This window comes from Lepidochelys olivacea (assembly GCF_965140295.1).
Source record: "Lepidochelys olivacea isolate rLepOli2 genome assembly, chromosome: 8".
Taxonomy (NCBI): domain Eukaryota; kingdom Metazoa; phylum Chordata; order Testudines; family Cheloniidae; genus Lepidochelys; species Lepidochelys olivacea.
The window spans coordinates 104,517,640-104,544,499 of record NC_140418.1 but is presented as its reverse complement, the minus strand read 5'-3'; the positions used below and the strand labels follow the sequence as shown (position 1 = coordinate 104,544,499).

Below are 26,860 nucleotides of genomic sequence, written 5' to 3'. Positions count from 1 at the left end.
CGTTTGAATACTTGAGCTGCATGCACTGCAGGTTTTCCACCAGTAGCTTGGATAACATCTTTCTTAGCCAATAGGATACCACAAGAACACTTATGTTCTCCAAAATGGTAAAGGACTGAAATAATAGAAAAAGCTTCTGTAGCAAGGTCCTCCCTGACTGCCCCCTCCCCAACTTAGTTGTGCAATTTTTGTAAAATTGGTGTCGGTAGCCTCTGTTTGCCAGAAGTTGTGAATGAGCGACAGGAAATGGATCACTTGATGATTACCTGTTCTGTTCATTCCCTCTGGGGCACCTGGCACTAGCCACTGTTGGAAGACAGGATACTGGACTAGATGGACCTTTGGCCTGACCCAGTAGGGCCATTCTTATGTTCTTACAATTTTTAATTTGCCATTGTTTTTGCACTGCTTTAACTGTGATTAACCAGGCTTTCTCCAGGGAGCTTTGATTGACTGAAGCATCTCTTTCACAGTATATTGAAGTTCATTTGTGAAATGTAACATTTTAGGTCCTTGAAATTCCATAAGAGTTTATCTTGTGCTCCTCCACTGAACTGTTTAAGACAATAGCCCTCTGTGTCTTGTCCTGTTGTAGGTCCCTCGACCTCTACCGGCTGCTGTATCACCATAGCTCTACCTCAGTGCGGTATGAGGCTGACCCAAAGTACCTTCTTGGACTGTTCCAATAAAAAGCATTTCTGTGATGAACTTATGGTTGAAGTTCTGGAGTCAGTCAACAAGGAGGTCCAGTACCAGAAACAAAGGCGTTTATGACTAGAGAAAAGTCATGCAAGAGGAAGGGCTGAGGCTTGCCCTACAGCTTGAGAACAGGGTTTCAGCATGGGAGCAGGCACTTGCTATGTAGTTCCTGGAACAGGAACAGTAGCTAAGGGAGAACTGTTTACACAGCTCATCTCCATCATAGCTGCAAGCGTACTGCTCCTGCTGCCTCCCCACACTGTAGCCTAATTCCCCTGAGATGTACTGAAATGCCATGTCTGGGTGGCCCATGGAATTGGGCCCCATGAGCAGCTGGACAGGGCAGTTAAACCTCATGCAGCCCTCTGTCTTGACCCCTCTCTTCTGGATACCTCTGATTCCCTCCCCTGGTGCCAAGTGTGCGGAAAATGGGGAAAGAAGGGAAAGGGGAACAGCGGGCCTGGAGACATGCAGCAGTAGGGGGTTTCTGTCATGTTGGCACTTTTTTCTGAACTTTTTTTGTTTTTGGAAATAGTCTTTTCGAACTGGTGTTGGGCTGTGGTAATGGTAGATGGCTGGCCTGGCAACAGGTGCCTGTTATATTGTTTTGACATATTTACAGATAAAGCTTTTTATGTCATCAAGAAAGTTTATTACTATCACTGCATCTCATCATTCAATCAGTATTTGAAATAATAAAGCTAAACCCATGATCAGGAACAATTAGGAAGCAAACACTATTCCTCTATACAGTTAAGCACAGCAATCCACACTTTAGTCACCTCCTTATATGGATCCATACTGTAAATCATCACCCTCGCACCCCCAATTTCATAGGGTGTCATGCAATTCATAACTACATTGCATGGCAGTCAAGCCCCTATCTCTTCCCCAGTACTGAACCCTCCCCAAATCAATTAGTGCATCTCCTCACCTCCAAGCACATTCACAGAAGTACTATTTTCCCTCTTTCACTAGGCCATACAGGTCTATAATATGGGAGCACAAAGCTCCTGACTTCTGTTGCCCGGCTGCAGCCAGCTCCAGCCGTAGTAGTTACACTCGCTCAGGAGGTGCATCGATTCAGTGCCCCCTCACTGTCATGGGCCCATTGAAGGGGAAATGGCTCACCTCTGGCTTCACAAAGATTGTGACGAGCACAGCAAGCCACAGTAATGTGGACAGCGTTCATGACCCATTGGCATTCAGAAGTGTCTGTAGCCATCTCCTATGGGATTTCAATCTGCCCAGGGCACATTCAACAACCATTCTACACCTGCTCAGTGTAATTAAACTATCTTTTGCCAGGGCCTCTAAAATCTGGGTCTGGTTTCATAAGCCAAGACACAAAAGGATATGCAGGGTTCCCCAGAATAATGGTGGGGACAGTGTCATTTGGTGGGAATAGTGTCCCAGGCTGTCCACAAATGTAGATTCCTGATAGGCAAAAAGCCCTGGCATTGTGAACTTTCACAGTGCAGGCCATGTTGACATTAATAAATTGACCTCTACTCCACGAGTGCCTCCATAATTATGGAGTAGTACCCTTTGCAGTTTATGTACTCGTGTTCCTTGAGGGCAACTATGGGCACATGACTGCAATCAGTGGCCCTGGTGCAGTTTGGAAACCTTGTTGTCTCAAAGCCAGCAATTACCTCTGGAATTCTTTTATGCCTGCCACCTTGGGGTAAACCAAATGTCTGATTGCCCCTGAAACCTCTGCCACCACTTTACTCAGTCAACTTTCCAGCACCAAACTGGTTGGCAATGGACCTGTAGCAGCCTGGGATAGTGGCTTCCAGATGGCTATAGTAACCTGCTTCTGAACCTGCAGGGGTACCCTCATGAGTGTCTTTATGCTGGAGGGTTGGGCAAGGTGCTCACAAAATTCCAGAAATCCTTTCTTCATATGAAAGTTTTGGACCCATTGCTGGCCATCCTAGGTCTGCAAGATCATGTGATCCACCACTCTGTGCTTGTGGCCCTGCTCCAGAAGTGCTGGCCTATATAGGGGCATCAGTGGCTATTCCAAGTGTAATGAACAACATCAGCCACTGTGAGCCTGCCATGCCAGGGTGCTTTCTCCTCTGCCAGCTCCTGCTCCATCCGAAGCTCTGTGAGACCTTTTGGTGGGTCAGCAAATGCCATCAAAATATCCACCAGCACCTTGCAGAAGCTCTACCCATTTTCTGACACGGGTGAAAGTGCAAACGAGAACTTCTTGAAGAGGGATCTCCTCCATGTTGCTAGGCAGGCTATGTTGGGAGGCTGTTCAAACTTTTTATAACATGCAGGGTGGGTAGTACAGCTATCCCACTGTGCACCAAAGTCAGAGGGCTAGAGCTGAGATTTTTTCAGGAGGGCACTAGAGAGATTGCAATATGGTTGGTTTTCTCAAGTTTGCGTGCTGCAGGGTGGATGCCAGAGCCCCAGGTTTGAGCCTGGGTTAGAAAATTCTTCACTTAGGGTTAAAATCAGTGAGGACCCTCAAGCCCTGAGTTTTCCAGCATGGGTCAGCTGACTTGAATCCCACTAACCTTAGGTTTACATTGCAGTGTAAACACAGTCAGTCTCCACCACAGCTCTGGGAGGCAGAGAGCTCAGGTGCACAGCTTCCCTTCCTCCAGATTAGCTAAGGGAGACAGGCATAGAGGTGGAAAGATGAGCACTCAGGCTCTCTGTCCCCCCAAGGCTTTGTGGGTGAAGCAGAGGTTGAGTACCCTGGATTTGTGCCTCTCCAACAGAGGGTATGGAAGGCTCTTGCCAATTTCACTTCGTTCCTGCAAATTGATAAAAGCTTTCTAGAAGGGCTGCCAAGGCTGACTCCTTGGTTCTCAGACTCCCCTCTCCCCAAGCTCTGGGAGCCAGAGGTGCAGAGACCCTGTGTATTCAGCCTTCCGGCCTCTCCCACATTTCTGGGGCTGGAGAGGCCGAGTCCCTCAGCTCTCTGTCTCTCTGGCTCCCAGAGCTTGGGAAGAAGTGGAGAAGCTAAGAGCCCAGGCTCTGTGCCCTCCTCAGCTGGACTGAAAGGTTCTTTTCAATTTCAGTTGTGAAACTGACGAGCCTTCTAGTAGTGCAGTTGAGAAGCAGAAAAATTGTGTTTTGGTTCTCCCGAAATGGAATTTTTCTTGAAATCCCTTGTTTATGAAAACTTTCACATTTTTGGTATTTTGTCCTTGCTTGGGACAATTTTTTTCCCAAAAACTTGAATTTTTTTGAAGAAAGGGATTCTCATTTTTTGGCCAACTCTATTCCCTTTGCAATTCTATTTGGATACAGTATTCATATTAATTTCCGATCCTAAATTGATTAGTGTACCCTTCAGCCTGCCGTTGAATTTCAGTTGTTGTTTTTCAGTGTCTGTTATAATTTGCATCATCAGAAAATGTAGCTACTTTGGGACCCTTTTGGATTAAAGGTGCTATTTAAATGGAAGACCATGATAATCACTTGGAGAGGTTGAGTTGGGGGAAAAAAAGATGCCTGTAGGACTTTTCCAAGCTCCATCCACAAAGGAGCTCTGCTCATCTGAATGTCCAAAATGAGGTGCTGCTTACGGTAGATGGAATAGATGTTCAGAATATGATGGGGCATGCTCACTGGGCTTCTTCAGCTTGGTTTCCCCATTGGACTGTTTGGGATTGGCTCCGCTTTGGTAGGGCACTGGTGCCCTGCATGGGCTCTGCTAGGCTATTTGGACTTGGCTCCTTTGTTATTGGGGGCAGGGTGGGAAATTGGTGGCACCTCTCAGATGTTACTCACTTATGCTAAAATGAGACGTCAGTTATGTGTGTTCTCCGACTGGTTTTTGAATGTTATAATTCTTGACGTCTGATTTGTGTCCATTTATTCTTTTACATAGACTGTCCGGTTTGGCCAATGTACATCTAGATGATTAGCCCATCATGTGCCAGCAGTGTCCCTCTGCCATGTACATTGGCCAAACCGGACAGTCTCTATGTAAAAGAATAAATGTACACAAATCGGACATCAAGAATTACAACATTCAAAAACCGGAGAACACTTCAGTCTCTCTGGTCAGTCGATTACAGACCTAAGTTGCAATTCTTCAACAAAAAAACTTCAAAAACAGACTCCAACGAGAGACTGCTGAATTTAATTAATTTGCAAAGTGAACACCAACACTATTCTTGTCAACTGCTGGAAATGGCCCACCTTGATTATCACTACAAAAGGTTTTTTTCCCCTCTCCTGCTGGTAATAGCTCACCTTATTTGATCACTCTCGTTACAGTGTGCATGGTAACACCCATTGTTTCATGTTCTCTGTGTATATAACATCTCACCACTGTATTTTCCACTGCATGCATCCAATGAAGTGAGCTGTAGCTCACGAAAGGTTATGCTCAAATAAATTGGTTAGTCTCTAAAGTGCCACAAGTATTCCTTTTCTTTTTGCGGCTACAGACTAACATGGCTGCTACTCTGAAACATAAGTATTATCTGTAATTAGTGGATTGAACTGATTTGTTTCTGGTTGCCGTGTCCTTCAAGACTTTAGAACTAATATATCTCATCCTTTCCTGTCTAATTTTTGTTTATAGATTGGAAGAAGAAAACAAGTTTTTCTGCTTTTTCAACTCCCAATTTGTTTCTTAACTTTGAATGAATTAGTTGAATAAACTGAAATGAAGAAAATATTCTCTGCATCTGCAGAAGAGGCTACTACTGTCAAAAGCTCATTTAGCACTTCAGCAAACTTTGGTTCCAGATGATTAGCCCAGTGATTTCCACCACTTGAGTGGTTTGATTTTAAAATTTGGCAGTAAACTTGCGCTGCTTGAATATTTTTTATATTTTTCAATTATTAAGTTTAGGCCTTATAGGTTGTCAACTTTAAAAACATGTAATTTGAATAAAAATCTGATTATTTTTTTAAATCATAGATGATCTATCCTGTGCCCAAGGTCACACAAGAAATCTGTGGCAAAGTGGGGACTTGAACCCAGGTCTCCAAATCCTTGCTTTTGTTGTCCTGTATTTATGTAATGTAGTAAAACTACAGGCTCTTCCTTGTTTTTGAACTGTAAATAAGAGTATACTAGATGTTTGAGAATTTGCTCATAGCAGTTTTGGGATTCTTGGAATATGAATAATAGCGACATTGCACTCCCACTGTCTATGCCAAAAAAGGGAAAATATGGATCAAATCAAATATGGATGGAACATAAAGTTCTGAAAGAGAAATTCTGACTATAGCTTAATTAAGTAATGCTATTCCATATATCAGAAATATGACTGGTTTAAAGGCAAGACATGTTATGTATCATTGTTACTTAATTTCTAAGGAATGTAGTCTTTAACAGATTTTCTTCAAACTTTTTTGAAAGCTGAAGTTTAAACAGCTCCAAGAGACGTACTGTAAAAAGTATAAAATTTATTAGTACTGCAGAAGGTGTTGCAAATGGTGATGAGGAATGTATAATGTACCTCTTCGTTGGAAATCTGCTAATTTAAAGAGCTGCTTATTAGTGTAGTTGCTGGAATGCTAGGAAAAGACGAGGTCTATTCCCTTTTCCTAAAGCAGGCTAGATATTCGAGCATGGGAAATATTGTAAATGTATGTATCTGACATTTAGTAGCAGAATTTAAGTGAAAAAAGAACAGGAGGACTTGTGGCACCTTAGAGACTAACAAATTTTGGCACTTTAGAGACTAACATAAGCTTTCGTGAGCTCTGTGTGTATATAAATCTCCCCACTGTATTTTCCACTGAATGCATCCGATGAAGTGAGCTGTAGCTCACGAAAGCTTATGCTCAAATAAATTTGTTAGTCTCTAAGGTGCCACAAGTCCTCCTTTTCTTTTTGCGGATACAGATTAACACGGCTACTACTCTGAAACCAGAATTTAAGTGGAAATTTTGGGGATACAATTCAGTCTTCTGAACAATAGTGTGACTAGTTATATTCTTGAGTCAAGTTTACTATTTATATTGATCTGTCCTGAGATGTCTACTGTACAGGATTTAAGTTTATCCAACACTCACTAGGTCAAGGACTAAGCCATTTCGACCAACTAAAAGAGAACTGAATTTTAAGATGCCTTCAAAGACCCACCCTCTGCAAAAAAGGAAGTCACCTACTACAGGACAGGCCCAACAAGGAAAATAACACCACTGGCCATCACATACAGCCCCCAGCTAAAACCTCTCCAGCACATCAACGATCTACAATCTATCCTGGAAAACGATCCCTCACTCTCACAGACCTTGGGAGGCAGGACAGTCCTTGCTTACAGACAGCCCCCCAACCTGAAGCAAATACTCACCAGCAACTACCCACCACACCACAGAAACACTAATGCAGGAACCAGTCCCTGTAACAAACCACGTTGCCTACTCTGTCCCCATATCTACTCTAGCGACACTATTAGAGGACCCAACCACATCAGCCACACCATCAGGGACTCATTCACCTGCACCTCTACCAATGTGATATATGCCATCGTGTGCCAGCAGTGCCCCTCTGCCATGTACATCAGCAAACGGGACGGTCTCTATGTAAAAATAAATGAACACAAATCGGACATCAGGAATGGTAACATACAAAAGCCAGTAGGAGAACATTTCAATCTTCCTGGACATTCTATAACAGTTTTAAAAGTAGCCATACTTGAACAAAAAAACTTCAGAAACAGACTTCAAAGAGAAACTGCAGAACTAAAATTCATTTGCAAGTTTAACACCATTAATTTGGGTTTGAATAGGGACTGAGAGTGGCTGGCTCACAACAAAAGCAACTTTCCCTCTCCTGGAATTGACACCTCCTCATCAATTATTGGGATTGGACTACATTCACCCTGATTGAATTGACCCTGTCAACACTGGCTCTCCACTTGTGAGGTAACTCCCTTCTCTTCATGTGTCATAATAATGGCTGCATCTGTAATTTTCACTCTGTGCATCTGAAGAAGTGGTTTTTTAATCCACGAAAGCTTATGTCCAAATCAATCTGTTAGTCTTTAAGGTGCCACCGGACTCCTTGTTGTTTCAATAAAAAGGAGTAAAGAAGTTGTGTTGTCCATTGTATATTGTATTTAATTGTAGCATTATCAATAGTTTTTCCTGTTAAATAAGCTTAAACTTTCAAACATCTCTTTTGCTTTTGTTATCTTTCTTTTCCTTAAAAGTGTGTCGGTGGGGAATCTGTCCTGGCTTAAAACTCCCTCTGAGATTTCATGCAGATCATTTGGAGTTTGGCTATATAGTGTGGGAGAGTCAAAATCAAACGTGTATATAATCAAGCTTATAAAAGGCTTTTCTCAGTCTGTTATAGAATAGATGAGTGTCTGCTCATAACGATTAATCAAATACAGAGTTGTGAAAGTTGGAGTGTATTTTAGTCTCCATGATAGCGTAGAATTTGGGTGGCTGTGAGTTTCCCTGTTGAGGACCTAGTATGGAATGCAGTGAAACTATGGAAGATACCTCAAGATCCAGCAGGTCCAAAGGAATGGGGAGAGGTACAGGATGTGTGGATGGCAATTTGGCCCAACCTGTAAGAAAATCATACTTGCCAATGAAGAGTAATCTAGCCATTCAAGAAAGACAAATGATCCTTGTTGGGGATTCAGTGCTTAGAAAAATCTAAAGAACTTTCTGCAAGGGACAAGTGGGCAAAAGGAGAGTATAGTGTCTTCCTGGAGCCAAGACACAAGACTTTAAGATTGGATAGGCTTTTGAAGCCTGCAGGCAAGGATCCATTGGTGGCGATTCATATTCGCACTAATGAGATATCCATGACTGGGTATCTTGCAGATAGTAGATTATTTCAGGGAACTTGGAAGAGTGCTTGGACATTCTTCAGCACTTTTCTCTGAGGTGGTTCCTGTCACAAAGGAAGACTGAAGGCAGAAGCTTCTGAAAGTCAATGACTGGCTAGGTAAGTGGTGCAGGATGGAGGATTTTGGTTTTGTGGAACATTGGTCCACCTTCTGTGGGGGAGTTTGGATGTCCTATACCTTGGCAGAAGAGGGACCAATCTTCTCAGAGACAGGCTGGCTTAGAGTAGTCAGGAGGGGTTAAACTAGTAGCAAAAGGGAGGGTAAAAAGAGGGGAGATATGAGCACTCAGCACAAAATTGAGAGGTTGAGAACAAAATTAATCAAGGAACCAAAGGACATGAAGAGAAGAAATTCTTGAATTGCTTATACAGCAATGCTAGGAGCCTGGGTAACAGAAGAGGAATTGGAATTGCTCCTTTATGAGCATATTTTCTATCTAGTTAGTATTATAGAAACGTGGAGGGATGATTCCCATGATTGGAATGTTAAAACTAATGTTTATAACCTATTTTGGAAAAACTGAGTGGGCAAAAGGGGAGGGCATGTGGTGTTTCACAGTCACAGATAACTTGGAAGAAAATGATCTTGAATGCTTATGAATCAGTATTCTATCAGATAAAGAACAAGATGGGGTAACAGTTGGTGTCTGCTATAGACCACCAAATCACCCAAGGGAACAGGATTACTACCTCCTTACTCACCTATTTAATGTGCAGGGAAAAAAAAACCTGTGTGGTTGTGGGGGATTTTAATTTGAGTGATATGCTGAAGGTCTCATGTTGCAGAATTTCTTATTATAAATGACAGTTTCCTAACTCAAAAAGTGCTGCAGCCAACACAGTGGAATTCTATATTAGACCTTGTCCTAACACGTAAAGAGGAACTGATCACAGAATTAAATGGTAGCTTAGGTACAAGTGATCATGACCGGTCACATTTATAATATGCAAATAGTATGAAGTCCAGACCATTAACATATTCATTTGGTACTTTAGTAGGGCCAAATTCAGGAATTTGAAAGCAATTATGAGTATCATCTGGGAGGAAGCATTTAATCAGAAAAATGTGCATGATAATTGGGCATCATTTAAGACCACGTTACTAGATGCCCAAAAAGCCACAAGCCAGCAATCGAGGAAGGATGCTGGATGGTTTAAAAAAAACAACCTGGTTTGGAAGGGAAGGGAAGGCAGCTGTAAAAACCAAGAAATTTACATATAACAAATGGAAGAAAGGAGAACTTGATATTAATGAATATAAATCAGAAGTTAGGAATTGTAGAAAATTGATAAAGGAAGTCAAGGGACACAAGGAGAAACCTTTGACCAGAAGAGTTTAGAACAATAAGGAATTTAAGTATATTGTGAACGAAAAGTTTTTCGAGGAGTGTCTCTGTGGGTGCTCCACTTCTGGTGTCTTGGCGCCCTGCGCTTTTAGTCAGTAACTTGTGGTAGCAGTGCCCAGTGCCCTGATTGGCCACGCTCACCAGCCATTTCACGTCGCTCCGAGTAGTTACCTTATGCATGCAGCCAACCGTTAACCAGTTCCTTCTCTACCACCTCTGGTTTCGGTCAGAACGAGAGCAATGCCCTTTGCAGCTCTCATATTCTTCTAATCTCTGCTACTTTCTCAGCTATTTCCCTCGTTATTGATTTCTCCTTTCATTTTTGTTCTGTTTACCATTAAATTTTGTTTTTTTCCTCCCTGACTCAGGTGGGCAGTCGCTGAAGAGGCATTAGACTGGGACTATTCCTATTCTTTATTCAGCTTAGCCTTGGAAAAGCCTGCCTCTCCAAGTTTCAAGTGCTGTCTGACCTGCAGACTTTCAGTACCAGTGACAGACGCCCATGCGCAGTATGTCCATTGCCAGAGGGGGAGACACATTACCCAAAAGTGTCCCCACTTCAAGAAACTCACAGTGAGGACAAGGAAGGCTAGGGACTTCCAACTAAAACTTTTAATGCTGGAGAGATCCCTCTGACCCTGAGTCCCCGACACCACCTTGCCAGTCCTCACCTGCAACTGCCTCAGATATAGGGGTCCTTGTCAAAAATGGCTGCTAAGGACCCTGGTTCTAAAAAAGCCCCCAAAAAGCACTCACTCTTCGTCACACTGTGATTCGCCTCCTAAAAAGCAATCTCCAACCACAAAAAGTGCCCAGGTACCGATGACACCGAGAGCGCTGGACTGCGAGGCTCCAGTACGGAGATGTCCAGGAAAGTGAAAGACCCGGTGCGGTCTTGCTCTCACAGCAGAAAAACTAAGCCTCCTAGCTTGGCACCGAGGGAACCTAAGAAGCCTCAGGCACAGAACAGAACTATGGCGTCGCCTGCTGCACTAATACAATACAGTAAGTCTACGGCACCAAGAACGCTCTCTCTGGTTCCCAGCCTAAGTTTGCTTCCGCCGCCAGTATTGAACCTCCGGGTACCACAACAGTTTGTCAAGCAGGCGGACCTCCTCATTACTTCCACCCTGGGAACTTTGCTTTTTGGCACCGACAGTACCTAAGCCAAGTCAGGGCCAAGCTTTATCACTACACCTGCTTTCTTGGCCCTTCCTCTTTCCAGTGATGAAGTGGAGACAGGAATGGGCACCCCTCTCCACTCCTCTCCCAAACCTGGACCCTTGCAGGCGCAGGTTGGCAACCTCCACAATGGGTGCCCCCTTCCATGACCCTCCCATTGCAGTGGGCATACTGGGACCCCTGGGCATCATACAGAGCCCAGAACATCCAGCTCTCCAATCCACACAGGTCTAGGACACAGCAATCGCCTTCGCCATCTGCTTCAGCTTCCCCAGAACTGTTGGAGGATGAAGCAGAAGAATCTGCGGACAGACCAGAGCGTGACACCCTACCCACATCTCGTCTTCGCCTCTGGATGAAACAATAATACCGCCTCCCCCAACATCAGGAGATGACTTCAAATCCTTTCAGGATTTGTTTAAAAGAGTAGCTGATTCATTCGACATCTCACTGGCTGAGCTACCAGAGACTCAACATAAGCTGACAGATATATTGCAAGTTTCTCCGTCAGCCAAGATAGCAAGACCCATTAATGCTGCCATTACGGACCCAGGAAAAATCGTATGGCAGATGCCAGCCACGGCTCCACCTTCTTGTAAGAGATCTGACAAGTGGTACTATGTGCCAGCTAAAGGAGCTGAGTGTTTTTTTAATTTTTTTTTTTTTAAATTTACTCACCCTATCCCAAACTCATTGGTTTTTAAACTCAAAGGAATTTAATCAAAGGGGGAAGCAACATCAGACCAAAACCACCCCCTGTGATAAAGACTGGAAACGCCTAGACCTCTTTGGCAGAAAAGCCTATTACCGGCGACCCTCCAGTTTCGCATAACAAACTATTCTGTGTTACTGGCCAAGTACACACCCAACATTTTTTCTCAGATGTCATCTTTTATTGAGCACATCCCAACTGACAAAAAAGAACAATATAAGGCTGATATAGCTGAAGGTTTCCTCATCGCCAGAACGGCCCTGCAGGCTTCTCTGCATTCTGCTGACACAGCAGCCCGCCCCATCACCCCGCCCATTGTCATGCGGAGGGCTTCATGGCTCCATCTCTCCAGCTTCCCCAGGGAAGTTCAGGCGACTGTAGAGGACTTATCTTTTGCGGGGCAAAAATTGTTTGCAGAGAGCACGGATGTCTCTTACACACCCTGAAGGACTCCCGTGCGACACTAAAGGCACTCTGAATCTATGTCCCTGCGAACAAAAAGAAACGGCAGATTTTATAACCAATGATTCTGCCCTGCCCCATACGCCCAGCCTCAACGACATTATGACCAACGCCACAAGTAGCCCCAGACGAGACGTCGTCGGACTCAGGAGCAGTTGCCTATGTCTCAGCCACCCATTTCTAGGCAAACGTTTTGAAGTGTTGGTCGAGGACACGAGAACCCCACATTCTCCGATTCCAGAGTCCCCTCTAATTTCCAGCGGATATGGTGCCTGCCTTACATCCTTTTACCCAGTCTGGAGAACCATCACCTCAGACAAGTGGGTTCTGGAAATTATACAGAAGGGCTATTCTATCCCCTTTCTTTCTATTCCACCTACCCACCCCCTTCCCCGTCCCTCTTCAGGGACCCATCTTACGAGTATCTATTACAGCAGGAAACAAACCATTTCCTGCAGTTAGGTGCTCTGGAACCAGTACCAGTTCAGCACGGGGGTCAGGGGTTTTACTCACATTACTTTCTCATTCTAAAGAAAACAGGTGGATGGAGGCCCATTCTGGACTTGCGCAAACTGAACAAGTTAGTGAGAACACAGCGCTTCAAGATGGTAACCCTAGCAACCATAATTTTGGCATTGGAGAAAAGAGATTTGCTCTTGGCCCTTGACCTACAGGACACTTACTTCATGTCACTATCCACCTGGCGCACAGGAGATTCCTACGATTCACTCTGGGCAACCTATTGGATTACCAATACAAGGTACTTCTTTTTGGCCTCTCCATGGCTGCGAGGGTATTTTCCAAAGTACTAGCTGTTGCAGCAGCACACCTTTGCAAGCAGGGTGTGATCATATTCCCCAAGATAGACAACTGCCTGCTAAAAGCACAGAGACCAAAGCAGTCCACGCTACTCACACCACTTTAACCCTATTTACAAACCTAGGGTTACAAATCAACCTGCAGAAATCCACCCTGACCCCGTGGTGGAAAATTAACTACACGTTGTGTTTGAAATCAGAATCGCCTGAGGCTTTATTCAAGTATAAGTATACAGGGAGAGTCAGCCATAGCCGCTCTGCGTCAGCAGAAAATACAGGAGTTTATATAGCTGAAAACCACAATTTGTTGAGCATACTTCCTTTAACAGCATTTTCCCTTATTTGGCATATAATGCAAGTTGTAACGGTAGCTTTCCTTATTTGGGATATAGCAAAACAAGCTTTTCCTATTATTGACAGGTTGTTCTTTGCAGTTAAGGGGTCTTTCCTAATTTTTAGCTGTTAGGGTTTCATTTCTTAAGCTGTGCTGTTGCACCTGCCCCACAATGGAATTTTTCTTCTTATGCTTTTACACACACAGTTAGCTTGACCAAAGTTTTAGGCCTACTTGGGAAGTTTAGGCCTCCTGGATTTTTCCTCCACAACCCCAATCCAACAATTGGACTTTATAGGGGCACACGTCGACAGTAAGACACAGCCCACAAACGTCCGCCAGAACGTGCCTACAACTTCCCGGACACATGTTGGCTACTACGTTTGTTGTAAAACATGCTAGGCTGCATATGAGATGCCTACAAATCTGGCTACGTACGATCTACATTCCTCACAGACACTCAATCAACAGATGGCTTACAATGCCCGGCAGAGTGAAAAACTTGCTCACATGGTGGACAAAACAAATGTCTGCTCGGGCGTTCCCTTCCAACAGGAAACTCCATCAGTCACTATAACCACAGATACCTCTCTGATAGGATGTGCGGCACGCTTGTCTGACAACGCCATCCGGGGCCTTTGGTCCCTAGAGGAGTCAAATATCCTGGAGCTCCAGGCTGTTGGAAATGTCTGCCATCACTTTCTCCCCCTGATCTGCAGCAAAACTGGCCAGATTGTCACGGAGAACTTGGCAACTATGTTTTATATAAATTGCCAAGGAGGGGCCCAATCTTACCTGCTCTGCACTGAAGCAGTTCACCTCTGGCAATGGAGCATCTCCAACAAAATATACATCACAGCATTCTACCTACCTGGAAGCCAGAATGCCCCAGCAGATGACCTCAGCAGGAACTTCTCACAGATGCAAGAGTGGGAACTGGACTGATGAATTCTGCAAACTGCATTCTGACAATGGGGATTCCCCTCAATAGATTTTTTTCGCCATGACCCACAATGCCAAATGCCCTCAGTACTGCTCCTGAGTGGGACTGGGACAGAACTCTCTGGGAGACGCCTTCCTAACGAAATGGGAGGCCCCACTCCTGTATGCCTTCCCTCCAATCCCCCAGTTGAGCAGTGTCCTACACAAAATCAGACAAGACAAATCCCAGAGTCATCTTGATTGCACCAACATGGCCCAGACAAACATGGTTCCCATATCTGGATCAGATGGCTGTCCGATCACCATGAACCCCTCCCCTCTTGCGTCATCTGCTGATGCAGAATGCCTCCATCACCCCCAACATTTTAACACTTTGTCTCAAGGCCTGGTTAATCCATGGCTGACAGAACTCGAAACATGCTATTCGAAGAAGTTCAAGACGTTCTGCTAAACAGCGGATGTCTCTTCACACACAAAACATATGCACACAAGTGGAAAAGATTCTCTATCTAATGCCAAGACAAGCAGATCACTCCAGAATCACTCCTACTATCCTTGATTACATACTGACACTAAAAAAGTGGCCTTTGGACTAGCTCACTCAGAGTGCACTTATCAGGCATCACCACTTTTCACGACAAGGTGGACTGACTCACTGTTTTCACCCATCCACTGACTAAGCGCTTTCTCAAGGGTATAGAGACCACTTGTCCCACATTAAGGGACCAGACCCCTATGTGGGTCCTCAGCCTTGTTCTCCGTGCCCTAATGGGCAAACCCTGTGAACCGCTAGTGATCTACTCGTTCCTACACTTATTGCTGAAGGTCGCCTTTCTAGTAGTTATCCCATCAGCACGAAGAGAGGGAGAGTTGGGTGCCCCAGTGGCACACCCACCTTATACCACATTCCTCAAGGACAAAGTCATCCTACACGCACACCCTAAATTCATACCCAAGGTCGTCTCCTCCTTCCATCTCAACGAACCCATTTACTTACCTGTATTCTTTCCTAAGCCATACGCCAATAACAGGGATGTGTCCCTTCATACGCTAGATGTCCGCAGAGCAGTGGCGTTCTATATAGAGAGAACAAAAATGTTCAGAAAATTGTCGAGGCTATTTGTATCCACAACAGAATGATCAAGAGGCCAAACCATTTCCAAACAGAGACTTTCAAAATGGATCTCTAATTGTATCCAAATATGTTACCAAAATTGCAATCTGCAAGTTCCTTCTGGACTTCGCACATACTCCACTAGAGCTATGTCCACATCCATAGCCTTTCTCAAGCATGAACCTGTCACTGACATTTGTAAAGCAGCTACATGGGCATCGCCCCATACTTTCACCAAATGTTATGCCCTGGAACAGCAGTCAGCTGCAGACGCTCACTTTGGACTGTCGGTACTCTCCACCATACATACATCAACTCCGAAGCCCCTCTTCTCCACCGAGAGGCACTGCTCTTCAGTCACCTAAAGTGGAGCACCCGCAGAGACACTCCTCGAAGATGAAGAGAAGGTTACTCACCTTGTGCAGTAACTGAGGCTCTTGGAGATGGTTGTCCCTGTGAGTGCTCCACTACCCATTCTCCTCACCCTTGCTTTGGAGTTTCAGCTCCATCCTCTGGGATAAAAAAGGAACTGGGTGGTGGTTGGCTGCACACGTGAGGTTGGCTGCACACTGCTCGGAGTGGCGCAAGAGTGGCTGCTGCACGTGCGTGACCAGCCGGGGCACTGCTACCACAAGTCTCCGACTAGAAACGCAGGGTGCAAAGACACCTAAAGTGGAGCACTCACAAGGACAACCGTCTCGAGGAATATGTTACTGCACAAGGTGAATAACTGTCTTAATTTTGACAATAGTATTGGTTCGTTCCTGGATGGAAATGGTAGAATTATCAATAAATAACGCACAAAAGTCAGAAGTGTTAAATAAAGATTTCTGCTCTGCCTTTGTGGAAAAAACAGATGATGCAGTCTCATCATATAGTGGTTGTTAGGGGGCTTATTCCTTCACCCGCTTACTTCCCTGGTCCTTCTCGCATGAACAGAGAGCAACAATACCTGAAGTCCAAAGGTGCAAACAATTCGATGTTTATTGGGGTGAACTTCCAGCAAGCATGATTTCAGTTTTCTTCCTTAGTATCCTCCTTCCCAGCTCTGACACCACAGAGCCTTACACCTGTGTCCCTGTTCCCATTCCTGCCCTTAGCCAAACATTATTCCAATTTTCTTACCCCCATTCCCATTTCCCCTCTTTAGCAAAACATGATTCCAATTTCCGCACCCCCATTCCCTGTTCCCATCCCCTCCCACCCACACCCATTCACTTCCTCATTGACTACAGATTATATAGTAAAACTTGAGTTCTGCTTAGCTATACCTTAACCAATCATTTTCCTGAAATTTAACTAACCAATCCTAATGTATTGTAACATGATTACGTAACCAATTATATCCCACCACCTTAATTAGTTTACACCCAGCAAAATTAATTATACAGCAGACAGGAACAATCACAGAACCAGACAGATTATACAGACAAACAATAGCAAAGTGGGAACTATAATGACAAAACAATACAGAAGTGAGGATTTCACATCCCAGTTATTGAAAAGTGAGTTCTTGCCAGACAGGATGCTATCAAACTAAGTTTCCTTTTACATTTTCTAGGCACTTCCCTTTCTCTAGAGGTGATAGGAGTACAATCCTGTCCTGATAGTGCCTAACAGCCCATGTTCTCTGTGTATATATAATGTCTTCTGCAGTTTCCACAGTATGCATCCGATGAAGTGAGCTGTAGCTCACGAAAGCTCATGCTCAAATAAATTGGTTAGTCTCTAAGGTGCCACAAGTACTCCTTTTCTTTTTGCGAATACAGACTAACACGGCTGTTACTCTGAAACCTAACAGCCCAATAGCACCTTATTTCAATGTGACTAGTTTGGGATGTGAGGAGGTGACCGGTCGCTTCCCAGCTTATGGCTACCTCTGTTGCTTAGCCAAAGGCCTTAGCCTAAGAACAGGGCCTCAGACTGTCACAGTAAGAGAAGGCCCTTACACCAGCAGACAGTGATTTTGATTCTTCTTTTATACCTCTAGAACTAGCCAAGTGATAAGAATATCCCTAAATTCTTAAAGTACAGGCCTTTGCAGACAGGGCTGAATATCTATATCCTAACAGTGGTAATAACATATTTCCATTCCACTTCTAATTATTAAAGTTAGACATTTTAAAATCAGCAGGTCTAGGTAACTTGTATCCAGGAGTTTTAAAAGAGCTCACTGAGGTGCCTGCTGGACCACTAATGTAGATTTTCAGTTTGTCTTGGAACACTGGGCAAGTTCCAGAAGACAGGACGAAAGCTAATGTTGTGCCAGCTTTCAAAAAGGGTGAACAGGATGACCTGGGTAGTTATAGGTCTTGTCAGCCTGACATTGATCCTGGGCAAGATAATGGACTATCTGAATTGGGACTTAATTAATAAAAAATTAAAGGAGGGTAATTAATGAAAATCAACATGTGCTTATGGGAAATAGATCCTAACTAACTTGATATTTTTTTTTTTTTTTGGTGAGGTGACAAGTTTGGTTGATAAAAGTAATAGTATTAAAGTAATATACTTAAACTTCTGAAAGGCATTTGACTTGGTTCCTCACGACATTTGGATTAAAAAAGTAGAACAATATAAGATTAACATGTGTGACAAAGTTCCTCCTATACTTTGGTGGGTCTTGCGTTTATTGGCAGATTTGCTCGCCTTGGAGCTTCATGGTAGCCCTTAGTTTGGCCGTTTTTGTGAACCCACAGTCCAGGTCAACTTCTCCTGTGTCTGACCAGGAGTTGGGGGGAACTCGGGCCCGCCCTCTAACCCTGTGGTATGCAGCTGTTTAGAGTGCCTCCTGAAACAGCTGTGCGACAGCTACAACTCCCTGGGCTACTTCCCCATGGCCTCCTCCCAACACCTTTATCCTCATCATAGGACCTTCCGCCTGGTGTCTGATAATGATTGTACTCCTCAGTCCTCCAACAGTATGCGTTCACTCTCAGCTCCTAGCGCCTCCTTCTCCTGGCTCCTTACATGTGCACCACAAACTGAAGTGAGCTCCTTTTTAAACCCAGGTGCCTTGATTAGCCTGCCTTAATGGATTCTAACAGCTTTTTGATTGGCTGCAGGTGTTCTAATCAGCCTGTCTTAATTGTCTCCAGAAGGTTCCTGATTGTTCTGGAACCTTCCCTGTTGGGAAACGGGACGTCCCTCGCTTGCTCCTCAGCTATCTGCTTTCTATTCTTTCCTAAAGCCCCCTGGCCTGGATTTTTCTTACTTTTCGACCCTGCCTTAGTGTCCCCCCCACCCCCGCGACCGGGCCAGACACTTTTTTATTTTGTTTTGTTTTTTTTGCCGTTTTTTTTTTTTTTGCTGCCGTTGAGTGCTGGTCGGCTGCCAGCTTGCCGCCAGAACCCCCCCCCCCCCCCGCTCTCGGGCGCAGCTATTTGCCTCAGCTGAAACCCCCGGAGGAGGGGGGGAAGATTGCCGACCCGCTATCCGGAGGGGAGAGTGGAAGCCCCCAGACCCAGCCATTTTGCTGTCAGCTTATCTCTGCAACATTCTCGGCCTGCCGGAAGCCTTGGAACACAGCCAACACAGCTGGAGAAGAAAACAGAAGACAGACATATCACCCAGGGAAGCTACAATCATCGTGGAGGGGGCTGTAAGACTGAGTAACTTTTTGAATTATACTCTCGTGGGGGGGAGTTTGACTGTGGTTTAATTGCGTTTGTGGTGGCACAGGGGGTGTGGCACGGAGCTGCCCCCTGATCCATCGGTGCCCCCCCAACATTATTACAACTGTCACGGCCCCCTGCCATCTGCCTTCGGATCCAGCTGTTTGCTTTGAACTTTGCCTTTCGGACCGGACATATCAGCCGACCAAACGAGACTCTTTGGACAAACGTGCATGGGTCCACAACCCCCCCCCCCCCGGACTGTTCACCCCACAGCTTGCCCCTATCACCGGACCCCGATTTCTGTTTTTTCCTCCCTTCCCGTCCAACCCATTTGGTACCCCCCCCGCCCCCCCGCCTGCAGCCCAGCAGGGAGGAGTGGTTAATCTGCTCCTCCTTCTGGTGTCTCCCCGTCTCTCCCTGCTCACAATGGCAGGGAATGAGAGTTGTCCCTGCCCCCCTGCCCAACCCCCCCCTCCACCACTGTCAAAACACCTGCCACCGCCCCCGCTGGGGCACCGGCAGCAGGAGGCACCGGGGCGACTACTGCCGCTGCTACGTCCACTGCCCCCCTAGATTCTAGGAACCCCCCCCAGTTGGCCGGAAAGGCCAGGGTGGGAAGAAAGGAAAGGGCCCTGCTAAAACCACTAAGCCCTCCATGGCAGGGGCTGCCCCCACCGCTGTGGCCTCGTCACCGACCATGGCGTCCCTCCCTGCTGTTCCCCCCACCAGCTCTGCGAACGTCCCTCCCCCGGCCCCCAGGGCGTATGCCCGGGCGGTGGCAGGCTCCCCCATGCCTGCCGCCTCGTCATCTCGCCCACCCACTGCCTCCGCTACCATGACCAGCTGCCGGGGCCCCTTCCCCACCTTGACCAGGAGGCACGGTGTCTGTTGCCTCCTGGTGCCCGCCTCGCCCCACGTGGAGACATACGTGCAGGCGTTGGCGAAGGTGGTAGGACCCACAGCTATTGTGGCGGCCTCCAAAATGTATGGGAAGGTCGTTTTTTTTCTTAGCTTCGGCGGCTGCTGCCCAGGAGGCGGTGGAGAGGGGCCTGGCGGTGGGGGGGGTGTTTGTCCCTGGGCATTCGCCTCGTCCTCACCTCCGTTCCTCCCTTTTTACCCAATGCTGCCCTGTTACCCGCTCTCTTCACCCTGGGGAAACTTGTCTCTGTCATCAGCCCTTTCCCGTTGGGCTGCAAGGACCCCACCCTCCGTCACGTCCTTTCGTTCCGCCGGCAAGTGCAGCTTCTACCGTCGGCGGCGGCGCCTGATGGAGAGGCGCTCGAGGGGTCCTTCCTAGTCCCTTACCAAGGAGCCCTCTATCGGGTCTTTTATTCCACCGGAGAGGCCCGGTGCTACCTCAGATCAGCAGGGCATGTCTGCAGAGACTGCCCTTTGGCCCAGGGGGGAGGGGCACCTGAGACCCGGCAGGACATCGGCCCCGTCGTTGCCAACGCCCCTGGCCACCCAGTACCTGAACCCAACCCTCGTCCTACTCGAACCACCGCTGCTCCCGTCTGGGCCCAAGAAACACCTTCCCTACAACGCCCAGGCGAGCAAGGGAGTCCCGCCCTTGCTATTACCAATCTGGCAGAGGCTATGGAGGAGGGTGTGGCCAAGATATTACCAGGTATAGGAGAGGGCCCGCCCCAAGGAGAACCCCCCGCCCCTCATGCTGCCTCACCGTTACCCCCCCGACACGACCCCTGCTAACCAACCCCCAGATGATGCTATGGAGGGCTGGACCCTAGTCTAGGGGAAGCAAGGCAAGCGGAAGGCTCAAGCTCCGCTGCAGCCATCCGATGCGGAAGCCCCCCAGAAGACCAGGAAGGGAGGCACTGATATTGAGCCTTCCACTACGGCCACAAGTGAGATCCATCTGCTGGTGCCGGGAGGGGAAGACAGACTGACATTGGAGGGCAGAATCCCTCCTCCACGAGAGATCCTGCCCTCCGAGACCCCTGAGGAAGTTCCTTCTGCCCGGATACCACCCGAACCCCCCCGCGAACCCCGAGGCGACTGTTGAGGCGGGCCCTAGAGGAGAGGCCCCTGGGGTAGCAGGAGTTGGCCTCTCCTCCGTGTATGCGGAGATTGAGGCCCTAGATTTGACCCCAGTCACCCAGGGAGAGGATGATCTACTGCCGGCTGGCCTTGATCTGGGCAACCTCACCCCAGCCCCCCTTTCCCCATTCTCCCTCCCCCTAATTGCCTTCCCGCGTGAGCGCCCCGCAGAAGGTGGTCCACCACCTGATGCCATGGCCGCCAAGACCACCACGGAGCCAGCGCCTAGCATCACTGGGAGCCCCCTCCCTTACCCCTTAACCCTCGACTCTGCTCAGCAGGCACCTTCTTTTAGCTGCTCGCCTCCTGAAGCCCAGAGCCTTACCTCTGCCCCTGCCCCCACCCCTGTCCCTGCCCCATTCACCTCCTCCTGCAATGCTATTGCCGCCCCTGGGGTTCTTTCCCGCCTTCCGCAGATTCCCCCCAGGGAGCAGTCTTTGCACTTTCTGGTTGTGACCCATTAGGAGTTGCAATTTTTCACCCGCCATCCCTCTCCACCCCAAGGCGTGAAATGGATTTAATAACCCCAGCCTGTCAGACGCCCCGTCGGTGGTCCGCACCCTGCCTACCCGCCTTAGCGGACCACGAGGCTGCATTAAGAGCCCCACCAGGGAACACCCTGGAAATCGTAACCACCCCCCACCCCCCCATGAGCTGCGGCATGCACTACGGAAGTTCCTAGAACACACCCGGGGCGCCCGCAATAGGGTACAGCTAGCTCTTCAGCTATGGGGGGACGTTGATCAAATTCTTCAGGCCACAAGGGCCCTTAAAAAGGAGGGCAGGGGGCAAGGAAAGCATGGTGCTGTGGCCTACGAGCGGGCCCGCGGCTTCCGAAAAGATTTACCCATCCATGGGATGGGTCACGGGTTGCTGTGCAACCCGCCGGGGGCCACGAACACCCCCACCAATAAGAACCCCCCAGCCCTCCGCATGATGCCTCTCATTATTGCAACCTTGAACACCAGGGGCTGTAGGATGGCTCTCCGCAGGTCCCAGGTGCTCTCTTACCTTCGGGAAGGGGGTACTCTGTAGCTTTCCTGCAGGAGACCCATACGGACTCACCCGTCGAGGCCAGGTGGCGGCTGGAGTGGGGGGACGGGGTATACTTTAGCCACTTCACGACTTGGCAAGCTGGAGTGGCGACCCTGTTCTCCCCCACCCTACGGCCCAAGGTGCTAGGGGTCACTGAGGCCGTGCCGGGCCACCTGCTGCACCTTTGAGTCCGTATGGAGGGGCTCGTGGTCAACCTTGTTAACATTTATGCCCCGCAAACGAGCCCAAAGTGGCCACAATTCTATCAGTGGGTGTCCGACCTCCTCGGCACCCTAGATTCACACGAGTGCCTGGTCCTGGGAGGAGACTTTAACACCACCCTCGAGGAACGGGACCGCTCAGGGGCCGAGCCGAGCCCAGCCGCTGCGAACATTCTTCAAGGAATAGTCGAACATCATTCCCTAGTGGACGTCTGGCATGACCATCACCCAGACGATACTTCCACGTTCACCTTTGTCCGGGTGGAGGCCCATCGGTCACACCACTCTCGGTTGGACCGTATTTACTTATCCCATTTCCATCTTTCACAGGCCCACTCCTCCACCATTCGGCCGGCCCCATTCTCCAACCATCATTTAGCCACCATAACGGTCTCCCTCCGTGCAGAGAGACCGGGGCCAGCCTATTGGCACTTTAACAACAGCCTGTTGGAGGACGAGAGCTTTGTGACGTCCTTCCGGGAGTTTTGGCTGGCCTGGCGAGAGCAGTGGCGTGCCTTTCCCTCGGTGCGGCGATGGTGGGATCTAGGGAAGGTGCGCGCCAAGCTCTTTTGCCATGACTACACTCGGGGCACCAGCCGACGGCGAAATGCGGTGATAGAGCAGTTGGAACGGGAGGTCTTAGAGATGGAGAGGCGCCTGGCCGCCAACCCCGAGGACCCGTCCCTCTGCGGAGCGTGCCGGGAGGAGCTCCGGGCCCTCGAGGACCACCGGGCCTGAGGTGCCTTCGTTCGGTCCCGCATCCGCCTCCTTTGGGAGATGGACCGCGGCTCCCACTTCTTCTATGCCCTGGAGAAAACGAGGGGGGCCAAGAAACACGTCACCTGCCTTCTTGCAGAAGACGGCACCCCCCTCACGGATCCGGAGGAGATGAGTGGGAGGGCCCGTGACTTCTACACAAGCCTTTTCTCCCCGGACCCGACCGATCCTGGCGCTTGCGGGGTGCTCTGGGAGGAACTCCCCACGGTCAGCGTGGGCGACCGAGGCTGACTAGAACTGCCTCTCACCCTGGCCGAGTTCTCGGAAGCCCTCCGTTGCATGCCCACCAATAAATCTCTGGGCATGGATGGGCTGACCGTGGAGTTTTACCGCGCATTCTGGGACATTCTTGGCCCAGACCTAGTCACCGTCTGGGCTGAGTCCTTGCAGAGCGGGGTCCTCCCTCTGTCGTGCAGGCGAGCGGTGCTCGCCTTGCTGCCGAAGAAGGGGGACCTCCGTGATCTACGAAACTGGCGTCCCGTCTCACTCCTTAGCACGGATTACAAAATCGTAGCAAAAGCAATCTCGCTGCGGCTAGGGTCCATGATGGCAGACGTGATCCACCCAGACCAGACCTATACTGTCCCCGGGTGAGCAACCTTGGTGGGCCAGCCTGTATTCCACCTTGGGGACATCAGTTGGTGGCTCCTTCACGGAGCTGTGAGCACGGGCATGTTTCTGACACGGTTTACCCCCATCCCGGATACTTGCCCTTTTTGTAATGTGAGGGAAAAACAGCCATTTATAAAACCAGAGAGGGGAGGTTGGCCCATGAAGTGTCCTGCGATTGTAGGGCCTTTCTCCGATCCTCAGTACATTCACGTATCCGGGCGGAGTTTCTCTGGGTGGCGTCCACCGACTCCCTTGATGCCTTCGAGGAGCGGTGGGCACTGTCCGGGGTTCTCTGCTCAGTGACCCCGTCCGATTCCCTCTGTCTGACCCTTTGAGGGAAAGAGCGAGAGACGCCAGCCCCAGCCGTTGCCGCTGTGGATACCATCATTACTGTCATCTAGGAGAGGTCCTATAATACATGGGTGTCTACCCCCCCCACCCCTAAACCGCCACCCCGCAGCCGTGCCCATCTTGCCAGGCACTCTCAGGAGAGGGATAATCGGTGACACTGGGCGCGGCACTAGGTAACTCGAGGGGGTGGAAGACCACGAGTGTTGAGCAAGCCCCCCAGCTCTAGGCCACCAGGTAACTCAGGAGGGTGGAAGACCACGAGTGTCGAGGAAGCCCCCCCCGCTCTGGGCCCAGGCTAGCCTGAACACTTCTCCCTCCTGAAAGCTGCTGTGTTATACCTTCTGTTTGTATTGTTTTGTTGCATAGTTTGTTTTGTTTTTTTGGTAATTCTTTGTAAGTGTTACAAATAAACTTCTTTTCTGTTTCAAAAAACAAACAAACAAAAAAAACCTTCCCTGTTACCTTACCCAGGGAAAAGGGACCTACTTAACCTGGGGCTAATATTTCTGCCTTCTGTTAGTTTCCTGTAGCCATCCTACCTGACCCTGTCACACATGGCACATATTAAATGCATTAAACATTGGCTAACCGATAGGTCTCAAAATGTAACTATAAACATGAAATCATCACTGTGCGGGTGTTTCCAGTGGGATTCCAGAAGGATTGTTTCTTGGCCCTATACTATTTAACGTTTTTACCAATGATCTGGAAGAAAACACAATCATCACTAATTAATAAATTTGCAGATGACACAGCAGTTGCGAGAGTGGTAAATAATGAAGAAGACAGGTCACTGATTCAGAAAAATCTGGATCACTTGGTAAACCCAGCACAAGTAAACAATATGTGTTTTTAATATGGCTTAATATAAATGGAGATCTCTAGGAACAAAGAATGTAGGCCATAGTCGTAGAATGGGGGAGACTGACTCTGAAAAAGATGTTGGTGTTGTGGTGGATAATCAGCTGAATATGAGCTCTCAGTGTGATGCTGTGACCAAAAGAACTAATCTGATCCTGGGATTCATAAGCAAGGGAATCTTGAGTAGGAGTGTAGATGCTTTTACCTGTTTTTGGCATTGGTGCGACCGCTGCTGGAATACTGTGCCCAGATCTGGTGTTGATAATTCAAGAAGAAAGTTGATAAATTGGAGACGGTTCATAGAAGAGCCGCAGGAATGATTATGGATTAGAAAACCATTGCCTATACCCTGCAGTTGGTTAAGCATTGTATTATGTAACCTATAATTCATAAAACTGGTAAAAAGTTAAAATCATGGTTTTGTTTTCAAAGGAAAGCAACTGCTTCCCTTATCCAGCAGTGTGCACAGTGGAGTGGGACAATCAGTATGGCAGCCAGCTGGAGAAACCTCAAACCTGGTCCGCATGAGAAACCAGTCCCTGGGACAATCTGCTCCTTCTCTGACTGCTGGTTTGGTGAGTCTGATAATTTCTGTGTTCTATTTTCCAAATAAAACTACCTAGTGAAAAGTTATTTGATCCTGTTCTTCAACTGCTTTTCTATTAGGCTAACTCAACCCTTTATCATGATTAGAGCTGCCTGGAAAATGGAACTTTTAGCTTGCTTTGGGCAGCTGTCTCCTGGGAATGCCCTGTTTCCCAGTCAGCCAGCTCCCTTGGGGATTCGACAGCATGGGGTGACAGCTGCTCAGGGTTCTGGGGCAGCCTGGGCTGGCAGGAAACCATGCAAGCTGACTGGCTGGGCATCTTTCCTGGCTGCCTGCCTTGCTTCCATCAAAAGTTGCAACAGAATTGACATGTTCCCGTGGAATGTTTTGATTCCATTGAATCTGCATTGTCCTGCTGAAAAGTCTGTCAGAAAATTTTTGACCAGCTCCAGTCGTAATTGCCTTTGATACAGCTCTTTCTGAAATGGAGACCTTTAGGTCTTGATGTTCCTTTCTTCTTAAGTACTGTAATTGACAAAGCACCAGGAAAAAAGTCAAAAGCACAAGATTGGGGAGGAGAAGATGAAAATTATCCTTAGATTTCCATTTTGTGATATATATTAAATAGCTATCCTGCACTTTGGAACACACAGATTGGTAGGCTTTATTCCCATTTCCAGAGAGCGTTTACATGGATAATGTGTGTTTATGTAGGTCACACAAGATAGAATTTTGGTGTCACAATCTCATTGTTTTTCTCAGGTTGTTATATAACTTGGTAATATATAGCAAGTTGGTTTGTTGGTTTAGTAAAAAGACAAACTTTTGGATGGAAAGCCTGAGTTTAAGCTGGCTCAGTGCCTGCCCTTCTTCCTGATCCAGACAACAGGCAGAACTCCTGGTTTTATGAGGGCCCCAAACCTTAGGACAGGGTTGGAAGGACTGAGTCTGCTAGAATATATTGTAGGGCAGAGGTGGGCAAAGTATGGTCTGCGGGCCACATCCAGGCTGCGGGACCGTCCTGCCCAGCCCCTGAACTCCTAGCCCGGGAGGCTAGCCCCTGGCCCCTCCCCTGTTGTTTCCGCTCCCCTGCAGCCTCAGTTCATTGCGCTGCCAGCGTAGTGCTCTGGGCAGCGGGGCTGCGAGCTCTTGCCGGGCAGCACAGCTGCAGAGCCGTGACCTGACCCAGTGCTCTGTGCTGCACGGTGGCATGGTTGGCTCCAGCTGGGCAGCATGGCTGCCTGTCCTGGCACTCTTGGCAGCGTGGCTATAGCACTGCCAGCCATTGGTGCTCCAGGCAGCATGGCGGGGGGGTTGGATAGAGGGCAGGGGAGTTCGGGGTGGTGGTCAGGGGGCGGGGGTATGGAT

General features: G+C 48.0%; 1 protein-coding gene and 1 long non-coding RNA gene across 4 annotated transcripts in view; one reads left to right on the top strand and one right to left on the bottom strand.

Annotated features, from left to right (window-relative positions):
* MAST2 (microtubule associated serine/threonine kinase 2) overlaps positions 1-26,860 on the top strand; it is a 402,444-nt gene that overhangs the window by 38,478 nt on the left and 337,106 nt on the right. For all 3 annotated transcript variants that reach the window (XM_084637854.1, XM_084637856.1, XM_084637855.1), the window contains exon 3: positions 25,378-25,520. In XM_084637854.1, coding sequence (XP_084493980.1) covers positions 25,378-25,520 — 143 coding nt within the window. The remainder of the gene's footprint in view (positions 1-25,377; positions 25,521-26,860) is intronic.
* LOC311525581 overlaps positions 11,970-26,860 on the bottom strand; it is a 43,118-nt gene continuing 28,227 nt past the window's right edge. Inside the window, exons 2-3 of the long non-coding RNA XR_014712814.1 lie at positions 15,297-15,375; positions 11,970-12,231 (exon numbers count right to left, since the gene is read on the bottom strand). This is a non-coding gene — a long non-coding RNA (uncharacterized lncRNA). The remainder of the gene's footprint in view (positions 12,232-15,296; positions 15,376-26,860) is intronic.